This window comes from Mizuhopecten yessoensis, unplaced genomic scaffold (genome assembly GCF_002113885.1).
Source record: "Mizuhopecten yessoensis strain PY_sf001 unplaced genomic scaffold, ASM211388v2 scaffold6383, whole genome shotgun sequence".
In the NCBI taxonomy this organism is placed as follows: domain Eukaryota; kingdom Metazoa; phylum Mollusca; class Bivalvia; order Pectinida; family Pectinidae; genus Mizuhopecten; species Mizuhopecten yessoensis.
In genome coordinates, this window is record NW_018406522.1 from 779,021 (window position 1) to 805,154 (window position 26,134).

Sequence of the window (26,134 nt, forward strand, 5' to 3'; positions counted from 1 at the left end):
TTATACAAATGTATCTTTAGAAACCTAGCTGCTGCCAAACATTACTTAAACTCCAAAAAATCCTTTTATCATAATATCTTACCAACTTATCCGGTTGCTATTTTAGAGGTATTTCTTTTTTCGGGCTTGAAATAACAGAAACTGATACCCTATCTTGATAATCTGGCTGTCCGTTTATCTGCCCATCTACAAACTTTTAACAGGCTGATATTTTCCAAATCTAACAGGGGCGTTTGTGATTGTAACAGCAAAATCTATTGTCCTGAGAATTATCTTGGTATCTTCATTTCCCGATTGGACTACAAGTCTGTCAAACTTGTAAATCACAGATGTCTGTCTGTACCTGTAAATCACAGATGTCTGTCTGTACCTGTATATCATAGATGTCTGTCTGTACCTGTTAATCTCAGATGACTGTCTGTACCTGTATATCACAGATGTCTGTCAGTACCTGTATATCTCAGATGTCTGTCTGTACGTGTAAATATCAGATGACTGTCTGTACCTGCATATCACATATGTCTGCTGTACCTGTAAATCACAGATGTCTGTCTGTACCTGTATATCTAAGATGTCTGTCTGTACCTGTAAATCTTATTTGTCTGTATGTACCAGTATATCACAGATGTCTTTCTGTACCTGTAAATAATATATGTCTGTGGTACCTGTATATCACAAATGTCAGTCTGTACCTGTAAATCTTATATGTCTGTCTGTACCTGTAAATCTTATATGTCTGTCTGTAACTTTCAATCACAGATGTCTATCTGTACCTGTAAATCACAGATGTCTGTCTGTATCTATAAATCTAATATGTCTGTCTGTACCTGTAAATCACTGATGTCTGTCTGTACCTGTAAATCACATATGTGTGTCTGTACCTGAAAATCTTGTATGTCTGTTTGTACCTTTAAATCACTGATGTCTGTCTGTACCTGTAATACACATCTGTCTGACTGTACCTGTAAAACACATATTTCTGTCTGTACCTGTACATCTTTGATGTCTGTCTGTAGCTGTTAATCACAGGTGTCTGTCTGTTCCTGTAAATCTTGTATGTCTGTCTGTACCTTTAAATCACTGATGTATGTCTGTACCTGTAAAACACATATTTCTGTCTGTACCTGTAAATTACATTTGTCTGTCTGTACCTGTAAATCACATTTGTCTGTTTGTACCTTTAAATCACTGATGTCTCTCTGTACCTGTAAAACACATCTATCTGACTGTTCCTGTAAAACACATATTTCTGTCTGGACCTGTTAATCTGATATGTCTATCTGTACCTTTAAATCATATATGCCTGTCTGTACCTGTATATTACAGATGTCTGTCTGTACCTGTATATCACAGATGTCTGTCTCTACCTGTAAATCACATATGTCTGTGGTACCTGTAAATCACAGATGTCAGTCTGTACCTGTATAACTTATATGTCAGTCTGTACCTGTATATCACAGATGTCTGTCTGTACCTGTATATCACAGATGTCTGTCTGTACCTGTAAAATACAGATATCTGTCTGTACCTGTAAATCTTATATGTCTGTCTGTACCTGTAATTCTTATATGTCTGTCTGTACCTTTCAATCACAGATGTGTCTGTACCTGTAAATCACAGATGTCTGTCTGTATCTATAGGTCTAATATGTCTGTCTGTACCTGTAAATCACATATGTCTGTCTGTACCTGTAAATCACAGATGTCTGTCTTTACCTGACTGTCTGTACCTTTAAATCATAGATGGCTGTCTGTACCTGTAAATTACAGATTATGTTATGCGAAACTAGTATTAATAGCCAGGGACTATATCCCCTACTTTTACTTTACACTATATGATTCAACTTTAGTGTTAATAGCCACAGACTATATCCCTACTTTGACGTTACGCTAGATGATGTGACTCGAGTGTTAATTACCACAGACTATATCCCTACTTTGACGTTACGCTAAATGGTGTCACTCGAGTGCTTATTGCCACAGTCTATATTCCCTACTTTGCCTTTTTGCTACTTTTGTATATGATTTGACTCTAGTGTTAATAGCCAAATACTATATCCCCTACTTTGGCTTTAAGCTATATGAAACTAAGGGAGTATAACTTCAAATACTGTTGCACTTAAATGGACCTGTTATACCTTTACCTTTGTAGTGCAGATTTTGGTGCATTCACTTGTTACCTCTCGGTTGGATTATGGTAACGCCCTGCTCTGTGCTATATCTGACAAACTAACTAGTCGTCTGCAGAGGGTCCAGAACACTGCAGCACGGCTAGTTACTCGTACTCGAAAGAGAGAGCACATCACACCTGCGCTTTATTCGTTGCACTGGTTACCAGTACGATACAGGTCGCAGTACAAAATTCTGGTATACACATACAAGGCACTGAATAGAACAGCTCCTCAGTACCTACAGGAGCTTGTTACCCTGTATCAGCCGTCAAGATCACTGAAATAGGGTTTTGGAACCATATACAATGTATATATGGAGTTTAGGCCCTTTCTGTATTTATCGTCATTTTAACGAAAAACATTTAGTTACATTATGTATATAGATAGGTGCCCTACGACATTTGATGGGCGTTTAGTGTGTCAGATCCTGCGGTACTCTTCTCATTTTTTGAGACACAAGGTTAGACTTCAGACACATCGGGCATGAGGTCGAATATGTCTAAGGTTTAACAGGATTCGAGCCTGAAAGCTTCTTTATGTAGCCCTGGACAGAAACTCTAATTAATTGAGGTACCCAGCCGACGGCTATCGACCATGACTGGTTATGTTACGTTCCTTCCGCCTTCAATAAAGTCTTCGACACTAAGACACACGATACTCCATACCATTCACCTTGGGAATATTTAGTTGGGTGCCAAATGCAAATGGAAAGGAAAAACTGCCAGACCGGGATTCGAACCAGGGATCACCTGTTGATAAATATCAGTCTAAAAAGCACGGCTGAGAAATAAAAGATCAAAAGTAATTTATTACAGCTTTTTCTTTTGCTATTTCAAACAAATGTTATGGAACATATGATACATAGATGTTTAATCTTTTGACTTTAAGCATCTCTGAAAATTCCTAAATTGGTGAAATGGCCATACAGTGCAGTAAAAATGTTCAAGCACGATATCAAACGCTTCTACAGTGTTAACAGAAGTCTGTCACGTTTTATCACCACATGATCTCTCCGGTCAGAGACGCAATCTTTGTTGCGCTTTCCAAACCAAACACGTACTGTGAGTAATGGCACAAGTTCCATCTCTGCCAGAGAATAGCAAAAGCACTTCCGATATTTAAGAAATCCTATATAAATTACAATCGCGTAAATAAAAAACAAAAGTCATTTCTGGCCTATTGCGTACAAATGCGAAATAGCGAAAATTAGTTGAATAACATAACATATCATTCTATATCGTAACACCGATAGTTTTCTGAAAATAAGTGGCAATCTAGAGTATCTGGCCACTGAAATCCGTATCTGTTCATTAGTGGCGCGCAGCCATTCTTGGCTTCTCTACAGAGTCGGGCACATGGTTCGAGTCCCCCTCCCCTTGCGCTGCATTTAGGGAAATAGGCTGCGCATAAGAAGGGCTTCAGGGCTGCACTACAATTTACTTTAACTAGAGGATAGAATTGATGTACTACCATTCCAGCATCGTCCATGTGGGAGTGTCCAAATCTGTTCGGCATGAACGCCAGACTGTAAGGCATCGTAGAACACAGCGGTACCTGTATAAGGAAATGTTACACTGAATCATTTTGCTAGACGCCATCCATAACTGATTTATGTTATATTTCTGTATCTATGATACATTGTCATAAAATAAGGCAAGCGTGTTCACTTTTTAATGGTACATGCATTTATTATTAAGGAAAAACGAAACTTCTAAAACGGTGTAAAAATTGGCTCAGAAGCAAAATCGGATCAGAAGTCTTTTGTGGTTAAACGAAATTCAGACCGCCTCAAATGTTGAAAAGGAGGACATTTTCATTCAAAGCTGTAATAAAGCTATAAATGGAATAATAAGCCGCGCCTAGCGACTTACATGTGATATAGTTGTGAAAGTGAAGTATATAAACAGGAGTGACTGGTATTTTACAAGTGATATAATGAATGATTTCGAAATTTAAGTATATAAACAGAAGAGATTGGTATTTTACACGTACTACATTAAATGTTTATGGAATTAAAGTATACAAACAGGAAAGACTGGTATTTTACCTTTGCTACCATTTAGAAATTGAAGTAAGTATTTTAGAGATGATGGTATTTTAAAGTGTCACAATTGTGAAATTGAGGAACATGTTTGGAGAGGCTGGGAGTGTACATGTTTGGAGAGGCTGGGAGTGTACATGTTTGGAGAGGCTGGAAGTTTACATGTGCGCTTTATATTGTACCTATGCTAATATTCGAAAAATGTTAGATGTGCTTTTTTTCAAATTAAAGATGGCACATTTGTCAAAGATTTCGGTAGTGAGGTAAAGTAAATTATAGATCGATCCGAAATTACGTACTTTATGTGGAAACAAATATATTTGTTATTACACCAACGTGTTTTAAAACCATAAACAATAACGATATAAGATATTCTTCTTGTCTTATTGAATGACAAGAATATTTCACGAGTTGGATGAGTGATTGATATTTTCCGCAAGTGAGTCACATGAGTGAAAAGAACACATTCCTCTAGTAATATAAGTGTAATTGATACCGAAACCAGAATTATTCTCTTTGTTATTTGTTTCTTAAAATCAAACATAGGTTTATTTTGAGGAAATTTCCATCTTCGATACAACTTAAAGGATATTTAACCGACATTTCAGTAAGAATAAGTCATGACTATTGTGACATCATAATTGACAATACACGTTGTTATCATTTTCACTATAAACTCTATTATCTGATTGGTTGGTTTAGTGTGAATATAACAAATGCATTTCATGTATTTATGGCTATCGGATATAACTTATGAACATTTTTACCATAAAACTGATATTTAAAATGTTAAAATTTGACATAAAATATCAGTTAACAGTACTTTGCCGCTTCACACATACACATATGTATAGTGACCTTGAGTTCTGTCCTATCCTGTTTGTGTACAGAAGCCTGATTTAACATGACTGATTATCAGTATGTCGGCAGGTAATATAAAACCAGGTTATCATTAAAATTGTGGATCAAGCAGACTTGTGCTTTTGTCTGCTGGAAAACCGAACTATTTGGTAGTGAAACGGAGGTAAACCCGCTTAAACAAACAAACAAATATAACAATGTAACAAATTACTCACTTAAATTAAAGAAAAAATGGTTTGATAGAAAGAAAGAATCGTAAAATGTAGGTAATTAGACTTACTGTGATCGTTTGACACGGTCCTTCGTCGGATTGTTGGCTGACTGCAAGGTGAACTCCCAGCATGACGAACACTGTGTACAACAGCAGAGTTGTTCTCATCGTAATCCCTAAAATAGGAGACAGGTCTTCATAATGATTGAACCAAGGACATGCTGGAGAAATGCAAGAGCTGAGAAACCACACACATTTTAAAAGGAAATATTTTGTCCTTGTTGTTTTAAAGAGAAATCACGAGCAATGTAAATTATAACCAATGTAAAATTATTTTGTGAAAATATCATATATATATATATTTTTTTTGCGTTTTTCTTTCTTGAAAAGAGATATCAAGAACAATGAAAACTATGACCATCCTTTTGTTTCTTTTTTCTTTCTGAAAAGACATTTGATCTGACGATGTTTGTGTTCGTACCCAAGTGGCATTTTTTTGTATTATCGAGAAAATGACTTGAACATTCTTGAGATAGCCAGCATTAAGGCTATAGTGTTAAAACAACACCCACACAGATCTGTGATCAAATGTTACTTTATGATAAAACAACAACTACATTTTCATCAGTCGTGAAAGCTAACATGACTTTTAATACATTATCACCAAACTTCCTTAATCATGCTTAATTTTGAAAAAAAAGACGAATACATGCACTGATATGTGTAAACTTTTCTACATGTTTACTTCGCTCTCCCTTACCTCTTTAAACGGTACCAACTTTTTTGATATCGATGTCATAGTAATTATATAAATAAACACAGTTACATCCTATTACCGTAGGAAACTTTCTTTTTGTTTTGAAAAGTGTCGATATGTTAGATAATCTTTGTGAATTATCTCTAGGGGACTAAGAACAATTTAATGCGTTCGTCAAATCAAAGTATCGAGGAAAATATTGGCAAGCTGTTATTAATTAGTAAAATTAGTAATGTAAAATGCAGAGTTCAGTCTCTAAAGCTCACAATAAATTGTCTAATATTTAGACTAAAAGAGTATGATTATGTTTTTTTTTCGAATTCGTAATAAATATATTATTTTTTACTTAGATACAACAAGATTTGATTCAGCTACATGTATCATTATAAATTATGATTGTACATTTACCTTTTCGGTGCATGGTGCAAATGAACATGGATGTCACCTGTAATTTATACCACAGATAATAATCTAGGGTCAAATCGAATGTTGGACTCGCGTGAACACAAAGTATGTACCTCAGGTGAATAACCTATCTGAGGAGATAACTCAGAGTCAATGACTGTTAAAATATGGCCAGGTATATGTATATATGGTGTTGATATTAGAAAAATGTCGTACTTTCGAATCCAATGACAGGAGTCTTTTAATAAATACAAGAATATTTCGGAAAACCAGATTTTGGATAATCTTGATTAAGCTTGAGACAGTTCAGTCGATATGTATATACTGTACATGTACATTTGTTATCAGCTGTATATCTGTAATGCGTCACCTGTATGTAGATGTTGATCACAATGTTCGTTGTTGTATCATATGGTGACATATTTCTGCCATCCAGTTATTGTAGTTTGCACTACGGTTTCACGTCGTTTAGAGAGAAAAAAGACCGAAAAGATCGTTATTTGATTAAAATAACGCAACATTTCAATTTTTTTTTTTTCGAAGTTTCGCGATAGTTTATCACGACTAGTCACGATTAATTGTCACGGATGTCAACTTAAAATTGCTATAACACCAAGATATGCCATCAAATTCAGTAAAGTTTGTAAATAGTTATAAATTATCGCGACACGTCGACAACATGTTGTAACACCCTACAAACCAAAAATATCATAGTTATCCGAAAACCCCAAGAACTAGTACATGGAAATTCCCTTAATCTGTCCTAATTACTCATAAAAAATATAAACAGTCGGCCAGGAGAGGAGTGCAGTTTGTTAACATGATATTGCCAAAATCTGAAAACTTGTGGGGAAAAAAAATATATTAAAAAAAAATTGATATTGCCAAAAGCCGACTGGAACACCTTGCCAACAAATATACTGTCATGCAGGAATCCATTGTTCTCACGAACTCCTCTTCGTTGTATCTCGTTTTGTCTTCTGTCATTGTTTTCCCAGAAAACGACCCAAAAATAGTTTGCAATAATTCTTGTTCGTCTTTACCGAAACAAAATTGTTTGTTTTGGTAAATTGTAGTATACAAAGAAGAAAAGTCAAAAGTCTATAAGTGAAGAAAAGTTGTTGTAGATACAGCAGGTTATCTCAAAATGAAATCAAAAACAAAATCAAAACAATTGTATTTTCACCAATCGTGATGGTTTTTATTGTGTTTGATAAAAGATTATCACACTGCCTCAAAAATATTTTATATTGAAAAAGAAATATGAGACCACTGAAATATCTTCACTGACATGCGCAATGTTTCCTAGGGGGCTACCTCGGTTCACCTATTTAAACCGTACAAAGACCAAATCATTTGACATGAAGGTGATGAATATATATAGATGTATAAATACATTTTCTGAAGTTTACAAGTAAATTAATGCAGATATATGATAGCTTCGATTTATCTTTCGACTTTGTGCGGTAATAGCGCGTGATGTGTCAGTTGTTCCTCTATTGGCGTTCTAGTTTTTGACCTGCCCTCGCCGATAAAAATGGAAATTGTAAACTGTGGGGTTCAACTTAGTGCCTTATTAAATTTCTTTTTATAAATACAAAATTTATGCAACTGAATAGTGCTTTATACGTAACTAATTACCATATAAGGATTTCTTTTGTTTCCAATACTGTTTAATATGTCAGATTTTCTTTTTGAATGATCTCTATAGGGTATCGCACCAAGAAGTATTGTGGAAGGAGTTGGCAAGCTGTGATCAATTTGTAAATAGATATATTAAATACAGTACTATTGAAATGCAAATATCTCTTATACAGTCCACTTTTGTATAGTTGAACGAATATAAATTTCATTCCGTTTTGATTATAGATTTTGTAAATATTTTGAAATGTATCGATGATTGTATGTAAATTTTTATAAATATTAAAAAAAATCCCACCTTCTCTCGGTTTTGCTGCCAAATTGTGTCTACATGTAACTATATTATGACATTGATAAACCTGTCACCTTATTTTTTCTTGTAAAGTTTCGTGACATTATTAATAACGGAAAAGTCAGCTTTAATTTGAAATATAATATACAGCGCTCAGTCTCTAACGATAACATTGCCTAAAATATTAGATTAAAACAGAGTATGATACTATTTGTTAGTATAACGAATAGGTAACTATTATTTACTTAGATGTGAAGTTATTTGATCAGTTAAGATTCTGAAACATAATGGTATATAAGCCTATATTTACCTGTCCTGTGTAACGTTCACTTGACTTTAGAGGGAGTGCTTATTTGTGTATTACACAACGGTGATATATAAGGAACCAGAGTCACACTTAATGCATGACCAGACAATATACTGCAGCATCCGGTTGTACAAGCTTTAATGTCTAAATGGTAAGTTAAATCACAGTCAATTAGTCAATGTCGTAAAACAATTGTCCAGAGTATAAATTCACGCTGTTTGCATTATCAAAGTAAGAGACTTTCGAATCCAATGACGGTAAGATTTTTAATAATATTTCGAAAAACAATTTTGTAATTATCCTGATTAAGGTTTATACAACCCCGTGCATATATATATGTGACGTTAACTGCACCTGCTGTATATATGTGGTGCGTCACCTGTATGTTAATGTTTATCACGATGTACGTATTCTGTAAACTTTGTTGATATATTTCTGCCGCCTAGTTATTTTAGTTCGAGTTACCGTAAAACGACCTGTGGAGATAAAGGTCTGTCGACGTATCGAGATAACTTATCACGGACCGTTCAAGTTAATTTCTCATAGATTTTGATTTAAAGTTTTCATATTGCCCATGTACATGTATGCCATCAGGTTATTTTTGCCAAGATAAGTTATATTTTATTGAAAATTGAAAATGATATATTAAATATCCGTAGTGTTGATCATTTCGATACGTAACTTAAAATGTCTTTACCGACCATTTTCCTTTTCTTAATATTGATTTTGTTATTCCCTTATTTTTCCCACAAACGCTATAGGTTTTCTCACTCCCGACTCATTTGGTAAAGTTGCTAGGAGTTGGAAAACATTTTTGGTGGGTAACACACTGAACGAGAATTTATTGGTCAATCTTCTAGTTATGACGTTAGGTAACAATGCATTTAACGTCATCTTCTCTTCTGACGTCATAGTTCATGGCTATTTTTTCTCTGATCAGAAACAGGAATAAAACATATTCACAAGATATACACGGTTTTCCCGATACAATATTTGAACGTTGTGGGAGAAAAAGGTCTCCAAACTCATGTTGGTTCATTATCATATTTATCCAACTCTTGTAAGTTAAATTTCAAAGTTAAAAAGACGTTCAGTAACCTCGTGTTTTATTCAATTTGAAGATTAACTAGCTGAAATTAGATAAAAATGACAACCAATCATCACTTGTTTGGGAACCTCTTTATTTACGTACCAATGTGTGGCGTCGCCAATATATAGTCCTACAAAAGTCAGTTGGCATCCAAATATCCTGTAAATGCCATGTCCCACATGTACATGCAACTGACGCCTTCATTATTATGACGTCATAAATGTAAGGTTTTGATACCACCTTCTGTTTAAGATGCCTGTTTTATTCATTTAGCAGGTGTTTACGATCCATACACTAATTTGAACTAAATGCCGTTTCAAATAAGCATATCTTAATTTCTCTGTTTTTAAAATACTCCAATCAATGTAATATACGTATCTAATAGCATTTGCAACTGATATCAATGACCAAGCTTTGCAGACTAACAAATTACAATTCACTAGCACACATTATGATGCTTGCTGGATAGCACTGTCAATGCCTATCAACACAATTCATTAAAGACACAAAAACGCAAACACATAAATATTTATATGATATGTTAATCTAGTATATGGTCACGGCTTCATTCAGATCGTGGTTACCGCCTCTAAATAAGAGTCATAGGGCAAACCAAACTGAGATAAATACAAATGAATTTGATCAAATTTGTATACTTTGATATAAATTTATCTATACCAAATATGATTATTCTTACAATAAATTCTGAGAAAGGAAGAGAAAGTTATAGGGGAGATAACTCTGACAGTCATATGCTCAGCTAGGTTGTGTTACCAACCACCAATAATATAAACATGTTTTGTGCTTAGATAAATCAATTCAATTTTCAGTATTGAATTTCATTAATGGTTAATTAAATCCACTTTATGACATAGGTGACATAATTCTGCTTATTAAGTTGTATGTCTGGTGTTGCTTGAAATGAATTTTATTTATTTGAAACATTTGCTTGACAAAAGTACCAGTGTTATTTTAGAATCATGGATTGAGGAGTTGGAAAACTGCACGCTTTGATTCTTTTTCTTAAATGACCAACTATATTGTCTGTGGTGCTATTGATATTCAAGAAAGTTTCATTACTTAAAAATCTACAAATGCATAGTTATAAAGCAAATGAATTCAGATATTAAGTATTACGAATAAAAACTACATTAGAATCAGTCAATGTATTCCTCTAATATCCTGTGATTTAATGAGCCTATTGTTATTTATCCTGAATAAGTTTGTACCATTGCCATATCGTGAATATTGGTAATATGTGTAGCGCACAGATAAATAATGTATAGAGTGAAAAAATAAAGATTGTTATTATTATTCGTTATTATTGGGCTCCTTTTTATTTATAAAAACAAATGCAATTGTATTTACAAGATTGAAACATTGCAATCGTATTTGTAATAGATGCGCACTTTGCTTAAACTTGCATTGAGAGATTAGCCCGTGTACATGAAATCGTTCTCAAGCTTACATTTGTGTTCCAGTTAATAGTTTGTTCTGGTGATAACTTGCCAATGATTTTGAACTTTGAAAAGACTTTAAGCCGGAAACCGTTTTCAATGATGAAACGTGTAGCACGATTCAAGCGAACAATGTCAAAGTTGGTTTGAACACAGATTCTATGCTTGAGCATGAGAACAGAGACCTGGGCCCATATTCATGAAACCGTTGCTCATGCTCAAGTACGGATTCTGTGCTCAAATCAGCTTTCTATACTCACTTAAATAATGTAAAACGATAAAAAAATGTTAACATTGAAAACAGTATATGACTTAAGAGCTGAGAAACCACACACATTTTTAAAGGAAATATTTTGTCCTTGTTGTTTTAAAGAGAAATCACGAGCAATGTAAATTATAACCAATGTAAAATTATTTTGTGAAAATATCATATATATATTATTTTTTTTTGCGTTTTTCTTTCTTGAAAAGAGATATCAAGAACAATGAAAACTATGACCATACTTTTGTTTCTTTTTTCTTTCTGAAAAGACATTTGATCTGACGATGTTTGTGTTCGTACCCAAATGGCATTTTTTTGTATTATCGAGAAAATGACTTGAACATTCTTGAGATAGCCAGCATTAAGGCTATAGTGTTAAAACAACACCCACACAGATCTGTGATCAAATGTTACTTTATGATAAAACAACAACTACATTTTCATCAGTCGTGAAAGCTAACATGACTTTTAATACATTATCACCAAACTTCCTTAATCATGCTTAATTTTGAAAAAAAAGACGAATACATGCACTGATATGTGTAAACTTTTCTACATGTTTACTTCGCTCTCCCTTACCTCTTTAAACGGTACCAACTTTTTTGATATCGATGTCATAGTAATTATATAAATAAACACAGTTACATCCTATTACCGTAGGAAACTTTCTTTTTGTTTTGAAAAGTGTCGATATGTTAGATAATCTTTGTGAATTATCTCTAGGGGACTAAGAACAATTTAATGCGTTCGTCAAATCAAAGTATCGAGGAAAATATTGGCAAGCTGTTATTAATTAGTAAAATTAGTAATGTAAAATGCAGAGTTCAGTCTCTAAAGCTCACAATAAATTGTCTAATATTTAGACTAAAAGAGTATGATTATGTTTTTTTTTCGAATTCGTAATAAATATATTATTTTTTACTTAGATACAACAAGATTTGATTCAGCTACATGTATCATTATAAATTATGATTGTACATTTACCTTTTCGGTGCATGGTGCAAATGAACATGGATGTCACCTGTAATTTATACCACAGATAATAATCTAGGGTCAAATCGAATGTTGGACTCGCGTGAACACAAAGTATGTACCTCAGGTGTATAACCTATCTGAGGAGATAACTCAGAGTCAATGACTGTTAAAATATGGCCAGGTATATGTATATATGGTGTTGATATTAGAAAAATGTCGTACTTTCGAATCCAATGACAGGAGTCTTTTAATAAATACAAGAATATTTCGGAAAACCAGATTTTGGATAATCTTGATTAAGCTTGAAACAGTTCAGTCGATATGTATATACTGTACATGTACATTTGTTATCAGCTGTATATCTGTAATGCGTCACCTGTATGTAGATGTTGATCACAATGTTCGTTGTTGTATCATATGGTGACATATTTCTGCCATCCAGTTATTGTAGTTTGCACTACGGTTTCACGTCGTTTAGAGAGAAAAAAGACCGAAAAGATCGTTATTTGATTAAAATAACGCAACATTTCAATTTTTTTTTTGTCGAAGTTTCGCGATAGTTTATCACGACTAGTCACGATTAATTGTCACGGATGTCAACTTAAAATTGCTATAACACCAAGATATGCCATCAAATTCAGTAAAGTTTGTAAATAGTTATAAATTATCGCGACACGTCGACAACATGTTGTAACACCCTACAAACCAAAAATATCATAGTTATCCGAAAACCCCAAGAACTAGTACATGGAAATTCCCTTAATCTGTCCTAATTACTCATAAAAAATATAAACAGTCGGCCAGGAGAGGAGTGCAGTTTGTTAACATGATATTGCCAAAATCTGAAAACTTGTGGGGAAAAAAAATATATTAAAAAAAAATTGATATTGCCAAAAGCCGACTGGAACACCTTGCCAACAAATATACTGTCATGCAGGAATCCATTGTTCTCACGAACTCCTCTTCGTTGTATCTCGTTTTGTCTTCTGTCATTGTTTTCCCAGAAAACGACCCAAAAATAGTTTGCAATAATTCTTGTTCGTCTTTACCGAAACAAAATTGTTTGTTTTGGTAAATTGTAGTATACAAAGAAGAAAAGTCAAAAGTCTATAAGTGAAGAAAAGTTGTTGTAGATACAGCAGGTTATCTCAAAATGAAATCAAAAACAAAATCAAAACAATTGTATTTTCACCAATCGTGATGGTTTTTATTGTGTTTGATAAAAGATTATCACACTGCCTCAAAAATATTTTATATTGAAAAAGAAATATGAGACCACTGAAATATCTTCACTGACATGCGCAATGTTTCCTAGGGGGCTACCTCGGTTCACCTATTTAAACCGTACAAAGACCAAATCATTTGACATGAAGGTGATGAATATATATAGATGTATAAATACATTTTCTGAAGTTTACAAGTAAATTAATGCAGATATATGATAGCTTCGATTTATCTTTCGACTTTGTGCGGTAATAGCGCGTGATGTGTCAGTTGTTCCTCTATTGGCGTTCTAGTTTTTGACCTGCCCTCGCCGATAAAAATGGAAATTGTAAACTGTGGGGTTCAACTTAGTGCCTTATTAAATTTCTTTTTATAAATACAAAATTTATGCAACTGAATAGTGCTTTATACGTAACTAATTACCATATAAGGATTTCTTTTGTTTCCAATACTGTTTAATATGTCAGATTTTCTTTTTGAATGATCTCTATAGGGTATCGCACCAAGAAGTATTGTGGAAGGAGTTGGCAAGCTGTGATCAATTTGTAAATAGATATATTAAATACAGTACTATTGAAATGCAAATATCTCTTATACAGTCCACTTTTGTATAGTTGAACGAATATAAATTTCATTCCGTTTTGATTATAGATTTTGTAAATATTTTGAAATGTATCGATGATTGTATGTAAATTTTTATAAATATTAAAAAAAATCCCACCTTCTCTCGGTTTTGCTGCCAAATTGTGTCTACATGTAACTATATTATGACATTGATAAACCTGTCACCTTATTTTTTCTTGTAAAGTTTCGTGACATTATTAATAACGGAAAAGTCAGCTTTAATTTGAAATATAATATACAGCGCTCAGTCTCTAACGATAACATTGCCTAAAATATTAGATTAAAACAGAGTATGATACTATTTGTTAGTATAACGAATAGGTAACTATTATTTACTTAGATGTGAAGTTATTTGATCAGTTAAGATTCTGAAACATAATGGTATATAAGCCTATATTTACCTGTCCTGTGTAACGTTCACTTGACTTTAGAGGGAGTGCTTATTTGTGTATTACACAACGGTGATATATAAGGAACCAGAGTCACACTTAATGCATGACAAGACAATGTACTGCAGCATCCGGTTGTACAAGCTTTAATGCCTAAATGGTAAGTTAAATCACAGTGAATTAGTGAATGTCGTAAAACAATTGTTCAGAGTAAAAATTCACGCTGTTTGCATTATTAAAGTAAGAGACTTTCGAATCCAATGACGGTAAGATTTTTAATAATATTTCGGAAAACAATTTTGTAATTATCCTGATTAAGCTTTATACAACCCAGTGCATATATATATGTGACGTTAGTCTACACCTGTTGTATATATGTGGTGCGTCACCTGTATGAAAATGTTTATCACGATGTACGTGTTCTGTAAACTGTGTTGATATATTTCTGGCACCTAGTTATTTTAGTTCGAGTTACCGTAAAACGACATGTGGAGATAAAGGTCTGTCGACGTATCGAGATAACTTATCACGGACCGTTCAAGTTAATTTCTCATTGATTTTGATTTAAAGTTTTCATAATGCCCAGGTACATGTATGCCATCAGGTTATTTTTGCCAAGATAAGTTATATTTTATTGAAAATTGAAAATGTTATATTAAATATCCGTAGTGTTGATCATTTCGATACGTAACTTTAAAATGTCTTTACCGACCATTTTCCTTTTCTTAATATTGATTGTGTTATTCCCTTATTTTTCTCACAACCGCTATAGGTTTTCTCACTCCCGACTTGTTAGGTAACAATGCATTTAACGTCATCTTCTCTTGTGACGTCATAATTATGGCTATATTTTCTCTGATCAGAAACAGGAATAAAACATATTCACAAGAGATACACGGTTTTTCCGATACAATATTTGAACGTTGTGGGAGAAAAAGGTCCCCAAACTCATATTGGTTCATTATCATATTTATCCAACCCTTGTAAGTTAAATTTCAAAGTTAAAAAGACGTTCAGTAACCTCGTGTTTTTATTCAATTTGAAGATTAACTAGCTCAAGTTAAAAAAAATGACAACCAATCATCACTTGTTGGGGAACCTCTTTATTTACCAATGTATGGTGTCACCAATATATAGTCCTACCAAAGTCAGCTGGCATCCATATATGCTGTAAATGCCATGGCCCACATTTACATGTTACTGACGCCTTCATTATTATGACGTCATAAATGTAAGGTTTTGATACCACCTTCTGTTTAAGATGCCTGTTTTATTCATTTAGCAAGTGATTCCGATCCATACACTAATTTGAACTAAATGCCGTATTTAAATAAGCATATCTTAATTTCTCCTTTTTTAAAATACTCCAATCAATGTAATATACGTATCTAATAGCATTTGCAACTGATATCAATGACCAAGCTTTGCAGACTAACAAATTACAATTCACTAGCACACATTATGATGCTTGCTGGATAGCACTGTCAATGCCTATCAACACAATTCATTAAAGACACAAAAACGCAAACACATAAATATTTATATGATATGTTAATCTAGTATATGGTCACGGCTTCATTCAGATCGTGGTTACCGCCTTTAAATAAGAGTCATAGGGCAAACCAAACAGAGATAAATACAAGTAAATTTGATCAAAATTGTATACTTTGATATAAATTTGTCTATACCAAATATGATTATTCTTACAATAAATTCTGAGAAAGGAAGAGAACGTTATAGGGGAGATAACTCTGACAGTCATATGCTCAGCTAGGTTGTGTTACCAATCCACCAATAATATAAACATGTTTTGTGCTTAGATAAATCAATTCAATTTTCAGTATTGAATTTCATTAATGGTTAATTAAATCCACTTTATGACATAGGTGACATAATTCTGCTTATTATTAAGTTGTATGTCTGGTGTTGCTTGAAATAAATTTTATTTATTTATTTATTTAAAACCTTTGCTTGACAAAAGTACCAGTGTTATTTAAGAATGATAGATTGAGGAGTTGGACAACTGCACGCTTTGATTCTTTTTCTTAAATTGCCAACTTCATTGTCTGTGGTGCTATTAATATTCAAGAAAGTTTCATTACTTCAAAATCTACAAATGCATATTTATAAAGCAAATGAATTCAGATATTAAGTATTACGAATAAAAACTAAATTAGAATCAGTCAATGTATTCCTCTAATATCCTGTGGTTTAATGAGCCTATTGTTACTTATCCTGAATAAGTTTGTACCATTGCCATATCGTGAATATTTGGAATATGTGTAGCACACAGATAAATAATGAATAGAGTGAAAAAATAAAAAATTGTTATTATTATTCGTTATTATTGGGCTCCTTTTTATTTATAAAAACAAATGCAATTGTATTTACAAGATAGAAACATTGCAATCGTATTTGTAATAGATGAGAACTTTCCTTGAACTTGCATTGAGAGATTAGCCCATGTACATGAAACCGTTCTCAAGCTTAAATTTGTGTTCCAGTTAATAGTTTGTTCTGGTGATAACTTGCCAATGATTTTGAAAACAACTTTGAAAAGACTTTAATCCGGAAACCGTTTTCAATGATGAAACTTGTAGCGCGATTCAAGCAAACAATGTCAAATTTGGTTTGAACACAGAGTCTATGCTTGAGCATGAGAACAGAGACCTGGGCCCATATTCATGAAACCGTTGCTCATGTTCAAGTACGGATTCTGTGCTCAAATCAGCTTTCTATACTCACTTAAATAATGTAAAACGATAAAAAAAATGTTAACATTGAAAACAGTATATGACTTTTCGTCTCTCCAATTTGTGTGTCGAATGTCTGGCAATCAGGGCGCATTTGTTCAAAAGGTGATTAGCTTAATCACAGTTTAACGACATTTTTCTACCTTTTATAATTTTGTTAATATACAAGGTAAAATCTCACACTTTTTCAAGGAAATTAATATTTGATATCTGGAAAGTTGTAACTAATTCAATGGTTGTGTCTTAAAGATACACACAAATTGAAATTTGCGCTAATCATTGATTAAGCTTATCACCTTTTTAACAACTGGGCCCAGGACACGTTTTAGTCGCATTTAAATTTGAAAGAAAACGTCTAAGGATCGTATTCATAAAAACGGTTTCATCCTCAAATTAAAATCTTGTGACTAAATTCAATTTTGAGTTCTGGTAGGATCATAACTTGTACGCTTGTTTTTAAAGTTTATTACAATATTTGGTAACATACCTTTGTAAGTGTTGTTTGTAAATATTCAGGTTGAATGCATCGATGAACGTTGGACAAAAAATGTGTTTTAAGAATGCATGCTAAGGACTTATACATGGACCTTCAAATTGTATTGTTCTATTGTTAAACATCGAGTAGCTGGTGTTTAATGTTGTAAGTCATTGACATCGCTACACAATCGACCAGTATCAAGCCATTATCAAGCATTAATCCCGACATTCGCTTGTTTTTTAATTTTATTTTTGGATCATAAAAGCTATAACAGAATGCAATTTTAAATGCTGCAGTCGTTGATTCCAGATACAAATACCTTCCGTGCCGAATTTTATTTTATTTGCAATAAATGTTCGTTAGAGTTCGCCAAATCATCATTTAAAGAGGTCCAAATTATTTAATTTTGATGTATATTAATGTGCATAAAAGGCCATTAACACTAAACTGTTAACTGTAAACCATTTCACTTGTGCAAGATATCATTTTCATGTATTTCACAGAAAATGAAAATAAAAAGAAAAAAAACCATCTTAGAAATATAAATGGACACGAAACAAGTCTGTCATTTTTTTCAAAATTAATCGTGACTCAGTAATTTGCATTAGAGTCGCGTACATATGATTTGAAAAAAATAAATTGAATTATTCGTTGTCGTAGCATCGATAACTTTCTGAATATGTGTTGCAATCTAGGGAACAAGGCCACCCAAATCCATATTGACGCATTATTAGTTCGCAGTCATTTCTTGCCTTTCAACAGAACCGTGTGCATGGTTCAAGGCCACCTCCCCTTGGGCTACATGCAGGCAAATATGTTGCGCATAGGAACGGCTTCAGAGCTGTACTACAAGCGATTTCAACCAAAGGCCAGAATTGCTGTATTTCAAGACTTGTTTTGTCCATGGAAGTGTGTTCAGATCTGTTTTTGCATGATGACAATACTGTAAGCCATTGTGGAACACAGCGGTACCTATACAAGTAGCTACTGTCTTGAGCAACTTCAATTTATCAGACTTCTTCACATTCTTATGTACTTGTCCATCAATTAACCATTTTATCAACAGATAAATAATCAATTCACTTTTATTTTAAATTCCGGAATTTACTGTAGTTACTAGTGCCATTGTGTCTGACGAATTTATTTATCTTTGTTTTTCTTCTGAAATTCATGAATATTTCTAACCATTGTCGATGTAATGTGATTTCATCCTACCCTTAAGTAACATTGAAACACAAACAAAGAGAAAAGAACATTTTGTTACTCCGGCTTACGATCTGTAACACCAAATTGTGAGGCTGACAATCCAGCCCCCCCCCCCCCTTAAATTCGTTGCTTTAGTGCCAGTGTATGTTACCTTCGACATGATCATAGCAAATCTGTGTGTATCAAAGATTAGAACACATTATTATTGCGATTACATGTATGCCTATATATGTGTTGTAACATCGATAATGTTCTGGCAATGAGTGACAGTCTAGAGAACTAGGGCAGGGATACCCAAACTCGATCAAGATCGGCGTACAATCATATCTTGCCTTCCTACAGAGCGGGGCACATGGTTCAAGTCCGCCTCCCCTTGCGCTGCATGGCGGGAAATACTCTGCACACAGAAAGGGCTTCAGAGCTGCTATACAACCACACTGCATCAGAGGGGTGAATGTGTTATTTGTAGTTCAGCATCTTCCATTAGTGTATGTCCAAATTTGTTCGGCATGAACGCCATATTGTAAGGCATAGTGGAACACAGCGGTACCTGTACAAGAAGAAGTGTCAATTTTCAGAGGTCGCCGCTTTTTATATATTTTATATTCTTTTATTAGTGTCATTTTAATAAAGTGATATCGTCACCATCGTTTATAATAATATGCTTTTGATAAACCTTTAAAAGTATTTTTTAACTCCTCAAAATTAGCTTTGACTCCTGGGAAGATGTTATTAACTTCTGAAATTTCTAATTGTCAAAATTTAACTAAAAGACTTTATATGACATTCATGTATCAATGGACTGTTGTCATTGCTGAATCAAAAACTCCACATAAAGCTTCTTTCCATCAAGGTCTAATTCTTGAAATATGTTCTGTAGTCAGAAAACAAAATTAATAGCGGAGGTTTGTATCTAATAATTGCTACTATTTCTAAACAAAACACAATTTACTGGAGAGTCTGGTATTTTTCACGTGCTACAATTGCAAATCTGTTTGGTATTGAGAAGTAGGTTGATAATTATTACGAGTGATGAGGTGTAATTATTGTATAGTAAATTATAAATCAGAATAATCGGGTTGCTCAGTGGATAGCTGCGGGAACCGTAGCTTCTATGTCCGACGATTTTTTTTTTATTGTTATCGGACCGATAACAATAAAAAAAATCGGACATAGAAGCTACGGTTCCCGCAGCTACGAAGTGGATAGAACAATCGCCTCTCGTCAAGACGACCGGGTTTCGATTCCCCGATCGGACGTGAAAAGGTTATGCAATTGCATGGACCTGCCCGATCACGTAGGTGTTTCTCCGACACTTCGTTTTAACAAGCTATCAAGAGTGATTATACTAAATGTTAGACATTGTTTTGCAATTGTTGTTAAATTTCGAGTATTTACTGTAAGTTATTTACAGATTTAGTCCCTTTTGTGAGATTTACGTGTGATATAACAAGAGTATATTTAAAACAGCAAAACTAAATATCAGTTTGCAGTTCTTTACCGCACCATATTTATATTGTTAACGTAATATATGGTAACATTGTTTAAGCATGGAAGGCTGATACAACACGACTGATGATCTATAAGTCAATAGATAGTATTACTGCAATTATAAGTGGTAATTGTACGTCAAGGCAACACACATGTAGGCAAGGCAGGTGCTCAAGATGTTAATAATAAATATGGCGAGCTCGAATTTCTGCATAACATTTATGTTGATGGCAGTTTGGATACCAATGCTAAGCAGGGGAAGTACTCCGGAAAGTAACGTTTTATAAGCTCATATTTTGATCACAGCTCTGATCTAACAACAGGATCTGTTTATCAGGATATTAAGGATATTATCATAATATAAATGGCATTGAGGGGGTCCTAACTGATCACAAAACAGCAAAAACAACAACAAAACTGGCCAACACAGAGCATTTAATAAAAATACATCAACCAGAAGTCACAGAGCATAGCGTCAACAACATCAACAAAAACAACAAAATCTAAAACAACAAAACACACCAACAACAACAACAACAACAACAACAACAACAACAACAACTCGACAAAACATAACATAAAGTCAAAAACAACAAACGTCACAGAAAATAGAGTCAAAAGCAACACACTGGACAACACAAAACTTAGGGTCACCAACGTCAATCTTGTAATCACAAAAAGTAAATTAATAGCAAAATGTTGAATATTCCTCACACAACCAGGTTAAATCTTTGATTCGGAACCTCCTCCTTTTTGACCGTTTGTGTATTAGCAGGAAAATTCAGAGTGATTTTTAAGTTACATATTTTGTTTTAAAGCAAAGTTGTTTTCCCTGTTCATGTCTGTTTAAAGGTTTTTTTCTTAACATGAATCTCTGCTCTGCATCAAATCACATAGGCACGTTCCCACCCTTCTTGCATGGCTTCCACAGTGGTGAGAAATAAAAAAAGGAAAAGTTTCTATCAGATAAGGAACTAAGTCAATGTAACATGATACCAAAATCTTAAAATTCGTTTAAAACATTTATAAAAAATTCTGCGAAACGAGGATTACAGAGGAGCGACCGCGACTTCGAAGCCAATCAATTTTACTTTTACGCTGCCGTGAGATCTTTTTGAAGTGCACTAAAGGATCAAATCAGTCTTTTTGTGTCATTTATAAGATGGCTCAAATGATTTTGTCAAGATAATATTTATATGGGTGCAGAAAGTGCAAGTGAGCGTGGCTCCTTGTTTATCGAGGATTATCTGCTGTAGACAGAATAAAAAATACCGATGGCTATTCTATGAAAAATAAACCGCTTTTAAGCTTGTCAAGCACGTAACACGATCAATAGGTAAAATTGAGAACCAGTAAATTAGCAGTCCGGCAAGCGTAATTGTCTTACTCAAAATATAAAAACGATCAAACAGAATATCAATGATTTACTTTTTACACAAAAAAATGTTCGTATTAAACGTGTCGCAACGTTTCAAGACCGACTGGTCCCTTTGTCAAGTTATGACTGAGCGAGCGATTTGTATCTTTTACCTGTCAACGATGTGACGATATGGTCTATTTTTAATGTCACCCGACCGAGACGTTTTTTGCCTATCGGTAGGGAGCGTACTGTATACACACTACACCAGTCGGCCTTGAAACGTTGCGAAACGTTTAATACGTATATTGTTTGTGTAGAAAGTAAAACATTGATTTCACATATTTCCAAATTGATGAATCTTATTAAAGGTCACAAAGAAAATGCCATGTGAAAAACTATCATTTAACATTCCCATGGTGTTTAAGTTTTATTGGAAAAAAATGTTATTGGAGAGTAATGGTCTCGCATTTAACCTGTGTGATACGTAACACACTTGCGGATGTTGGTCTTGATTTGCTCGACAGGTTTGGATCAACGGACTGGAGTGATAATTCAAGTAACTGGCAAACAGGCAACAATCGGCCGACTTTCTGACGTACAACATTTTTACAGATAAGGCAGATATCATTGTCCTAGCTTTAGATATCATTTAGAACAAGGACTTAGCAGGATATTAGATGATAGTTTATTTAATAATAATAATAATTCGAGGTTTGTTATATACCGCTTCTTCACAACCTAGTTTATAGGTTGTATCAAAGCGTTTCACAAATTAATTTCTGTGGTTAAAGGGCATTTGCAACCAGCCAATATCTTTCTCAACTTCCTTGAAAACATAAAGCCGGTGCTGCCATTTCGGCACTCACAGCTAACACGCGACAATTTCTAGCACTGCCCAACTAAGTACTCATTAAAGCTGAGTAGACTGGAAAAATCAGAGTAAAGATACAACACAGTGCCGTGACGTGACTCGAACCCACAACCCCTCGGTCACGAGCCCGGCGTCCTACCACTGAACTACAGTGTCTCCTGTTATTCGCAGTCCTTAATATCTAAGCTCGAACATAAAACCGATTCAGATAACTGATTAGGCTCAATTGTATTTCTAGAGTATGAAGTGTTATATCCTTTCCTGGGAATCAGTATGTTGGCTATATACAGGGGACACGGATGGACTTGATCATCTGAGCTGAGATTGGTCGTCAGAAGAGTTAAGTATGATCAAGTCGATTGACAAGAAACATGTGAAGAAGATACAAAGTGTTGTAAATTAAATGAGCTGATTAACAAACCCTTAGTGACCGGCAGCTACATGTTTCTCTACATCATTCTGCTACATCACTATAGAATAGGAAGACTGGATCGTTATAAAGCGAACGTATACATTAATCCAATTCTCAATTCATGTAAGTCAAACAATCCCCCTGACAGATGGTAAAGTCACCAAAAATAAAACACGTTTAATAACACCGGCCTAGGGGTCGTCTTACAACAATGATACGTATACGTTAATACATATAGGATAGATGGTTCCTTCGCTCCTCTGTCATCCTTTTCTTTTCCTTCACTCTATACTTTATCTCTTCTACTCATTTTCCTGTCTTTCCTTCGTCTGCTGGATAACCGAACTCCTCGATAATCAATCAATCAATCAATGAATGAATGAATCAATGAATCAATCAATCAATCAATCAATCAATCAATCAATCAATCAAACAATCAACCATTCAATCAAACAATCAATCAATCAATCAATCAATCAAGCAATCAATTAAACAATCAATCAATCACTCAATCAATCAATCAATCAATCAATCAAACAATCAACCATTCAATCAAACAATCAATCAATCAATCAATCAATCAAGCAATCAATTAAACAATCAATCAATCAATCAATCAATCAATCAATCAATCAATCAATCAATTAATCAATCAACCATTCAGTCAATCAATCAATCAAACATCGATATACAAATATGTTACTTAGATATTTTGTTTCAGAAACTGTATACTACGATGACCGATAGCGGCCGTCACATCTTATATCTAATACATATATGACTTGAAATCGTAATTTTTTTCTTTAATGGTTCATGAACACATCGTATACCTATTTGCATTCCATTCATGATGAGACCCGTCCAAAAAAAGTGAAATAAAGCAGACGCCTTTAAGTTCTTCCGTAGCTTTTGTTAAGAATACGAACCGGTCAGAGGACAAGTCGAGTATATAGTGCTGTTTGATTATTTTAAGTGAAAATTCTAAAAATTCTCAAAGTGTTGTAATACTACGCCAACAACTGACAGATTTTGAATATTGACTGAATGACTAATTAGAGCTTGCATAATTAGAAGGACCATTGTGGGTTTGGCATTATATATATTAAATACTTTATGTTTTAAAATGAAATAAGTGTTCTCTTTAGCTGAAAAATAGCAAGGTACCTTTTACTTGGGAATAAATGTAGTACGTAGTTAAGAGGTGTCTGTTCCATTATAGATGTTCAATTTTTAATATTTTTAGCCCATTCTCACCAGATGTTGGGCTATTCAAATCGCATGTCACTCGTGGCCGTCGTCCATTCCTAAACAATTCAATTTATCGCTTTTTCTCAGAAAGTACTGGCAGGATATTTCTTTTAATTTGATATATAATTTCCCCTTGGTCCATAGTTGTGCATGTTTTCTTGTGAGACTGGTTTGATAAACATTGACATTTCTTGTTTGTTATCGCTATTTTTCATATAGTGGGAGATCTTTTCTCGAATTTCATGTGTAGGTTTCCCTTGAATAAAAACTGTGCAAATTTACTTTTGAGACTGATTGAATAAACAAAATGGCCAACAGGCAGCCATCTTGGACAGTTCATGTTTGTTATATATTTGTAGTAACATATTCCAGGGGTGCAGAGAGCACTAGTGAGTCTCGCAGAATTTCGAGGATAACCCACAGCTTGTAAAAGAGTTAATTAAGCTCGGCATTACCTTGGTTTAATATAAACGATGCATGTCATTTTATAGTCGTCGGTCGATTCCTAAAGGAGATTAGCATGCTTTACATCGTGCTCGTGAACTAACTGTTTGGAGAAGATAACTGCTAAAATATCTTCTAACACACTTAGTTAATGTTTCTATACAATTATATTAACTTAACGGCAAGTTCAATATATGCAAATTACATATCCTCATCCCTATTTTCAAATGCGGCGATTTCAATAAGATTTCAAGTTGTATCCATTTGAATATATTTTCCGTAGTACCTCATAACCATTCTTCTTACTCTCCTCATAAAAGTAGCTGATAGCATCTCCGAAGTGTGAGCATGTTATGACCGGCAACTGGCTAGAAATGAAACACCTGTTAAACTTGACTTTTTAGAGGGTTGACATTGTTAGCGGGATTGTTGAACCATAAGACTTATTTGATAATGCGTAGAACATGGTAAAGACATGACTGTCTACGATACTGCCGTTGTGTGGTTTCAAACTTGTACACAATTGCCTATTCGTCCTTAACATTCCAGTGGTTACGCTCACTTAGTGCCTCTAAAGTCGGATCTTGCTCCTTAATCTTCAAAGGACAGCTATCAGCCTATCGATTGGTCTGTCTTTTTACACATGAAACCAAATTAAATAGCTAAGTTCGTGCCTTCAATTTTGTCTTGATATATTCAAAGGCTTGCAGAGAACATTAGTTAGCGAAACACTTGGGTTTTCGAGGGAAACCATCCTATAAAACCAGAGAGGTTAAATCTTACCTTTTGTCGTTTGCATTGTGTTGACTGTTACAATGTGGTATGTTTCTTCTCTTGTAGGAGTGGTTTCTTTGACTAATTCGCACAGGAAGAAGTAAACGTTGAACTCACTTTTGCAGTTGAACACACACACACACACGTTTACACCTATCACACAGGCAATGGATTGGAGTATGCTACTGTGCTGTAGGATTTATATAACACTGTGGAGTAGAAGTCTTGACTTGTTACGCTAAAAATAGATTTCACGTAAGGTTATTTCACGTAAAACATTGATGTTCTTGCTTGATGGGGTTCCCTTTATCAATAAAGGGGGTCCCTCCAAATGACTGTTATTGCTAAAGGATGGTCATCATTATACGTGAAGGCTTTTTTTGCCCCCTAC

General features: G+C 34.1%; 1 protein-coding gene across 1 annotated transcript; it reads right to left on the reverse strand.

Moving 5' to 3' along the window:
* Positions 1-2,979: 2,979 nt before the first annotated feature.
* LOC110452094 (frizzled-1-like) lies at positions 2,980-25,923 on the reverse strand. The gene is made up of 3 exons (XM_021500415.1): positions 25,753-25,923; positions 5,353-5,459; positions 2,980-3,724 (listed from the first exon to the last, which is right to left on the reverse strand). The coding sequence occupies exons 1-3, from the start codon at positions 25,766-25,768 to the stop codon at positions 3,398-3,400; spliced, it is 450 nt and encodes a 149-aa protein (XP_021356090.1). The 5' UTR covers positions 25,769-25,923; the 3' UTR covers positions 2,980-3,397.
* Positions 25,924-26,134: the final 211 nt, after the last annotated feature.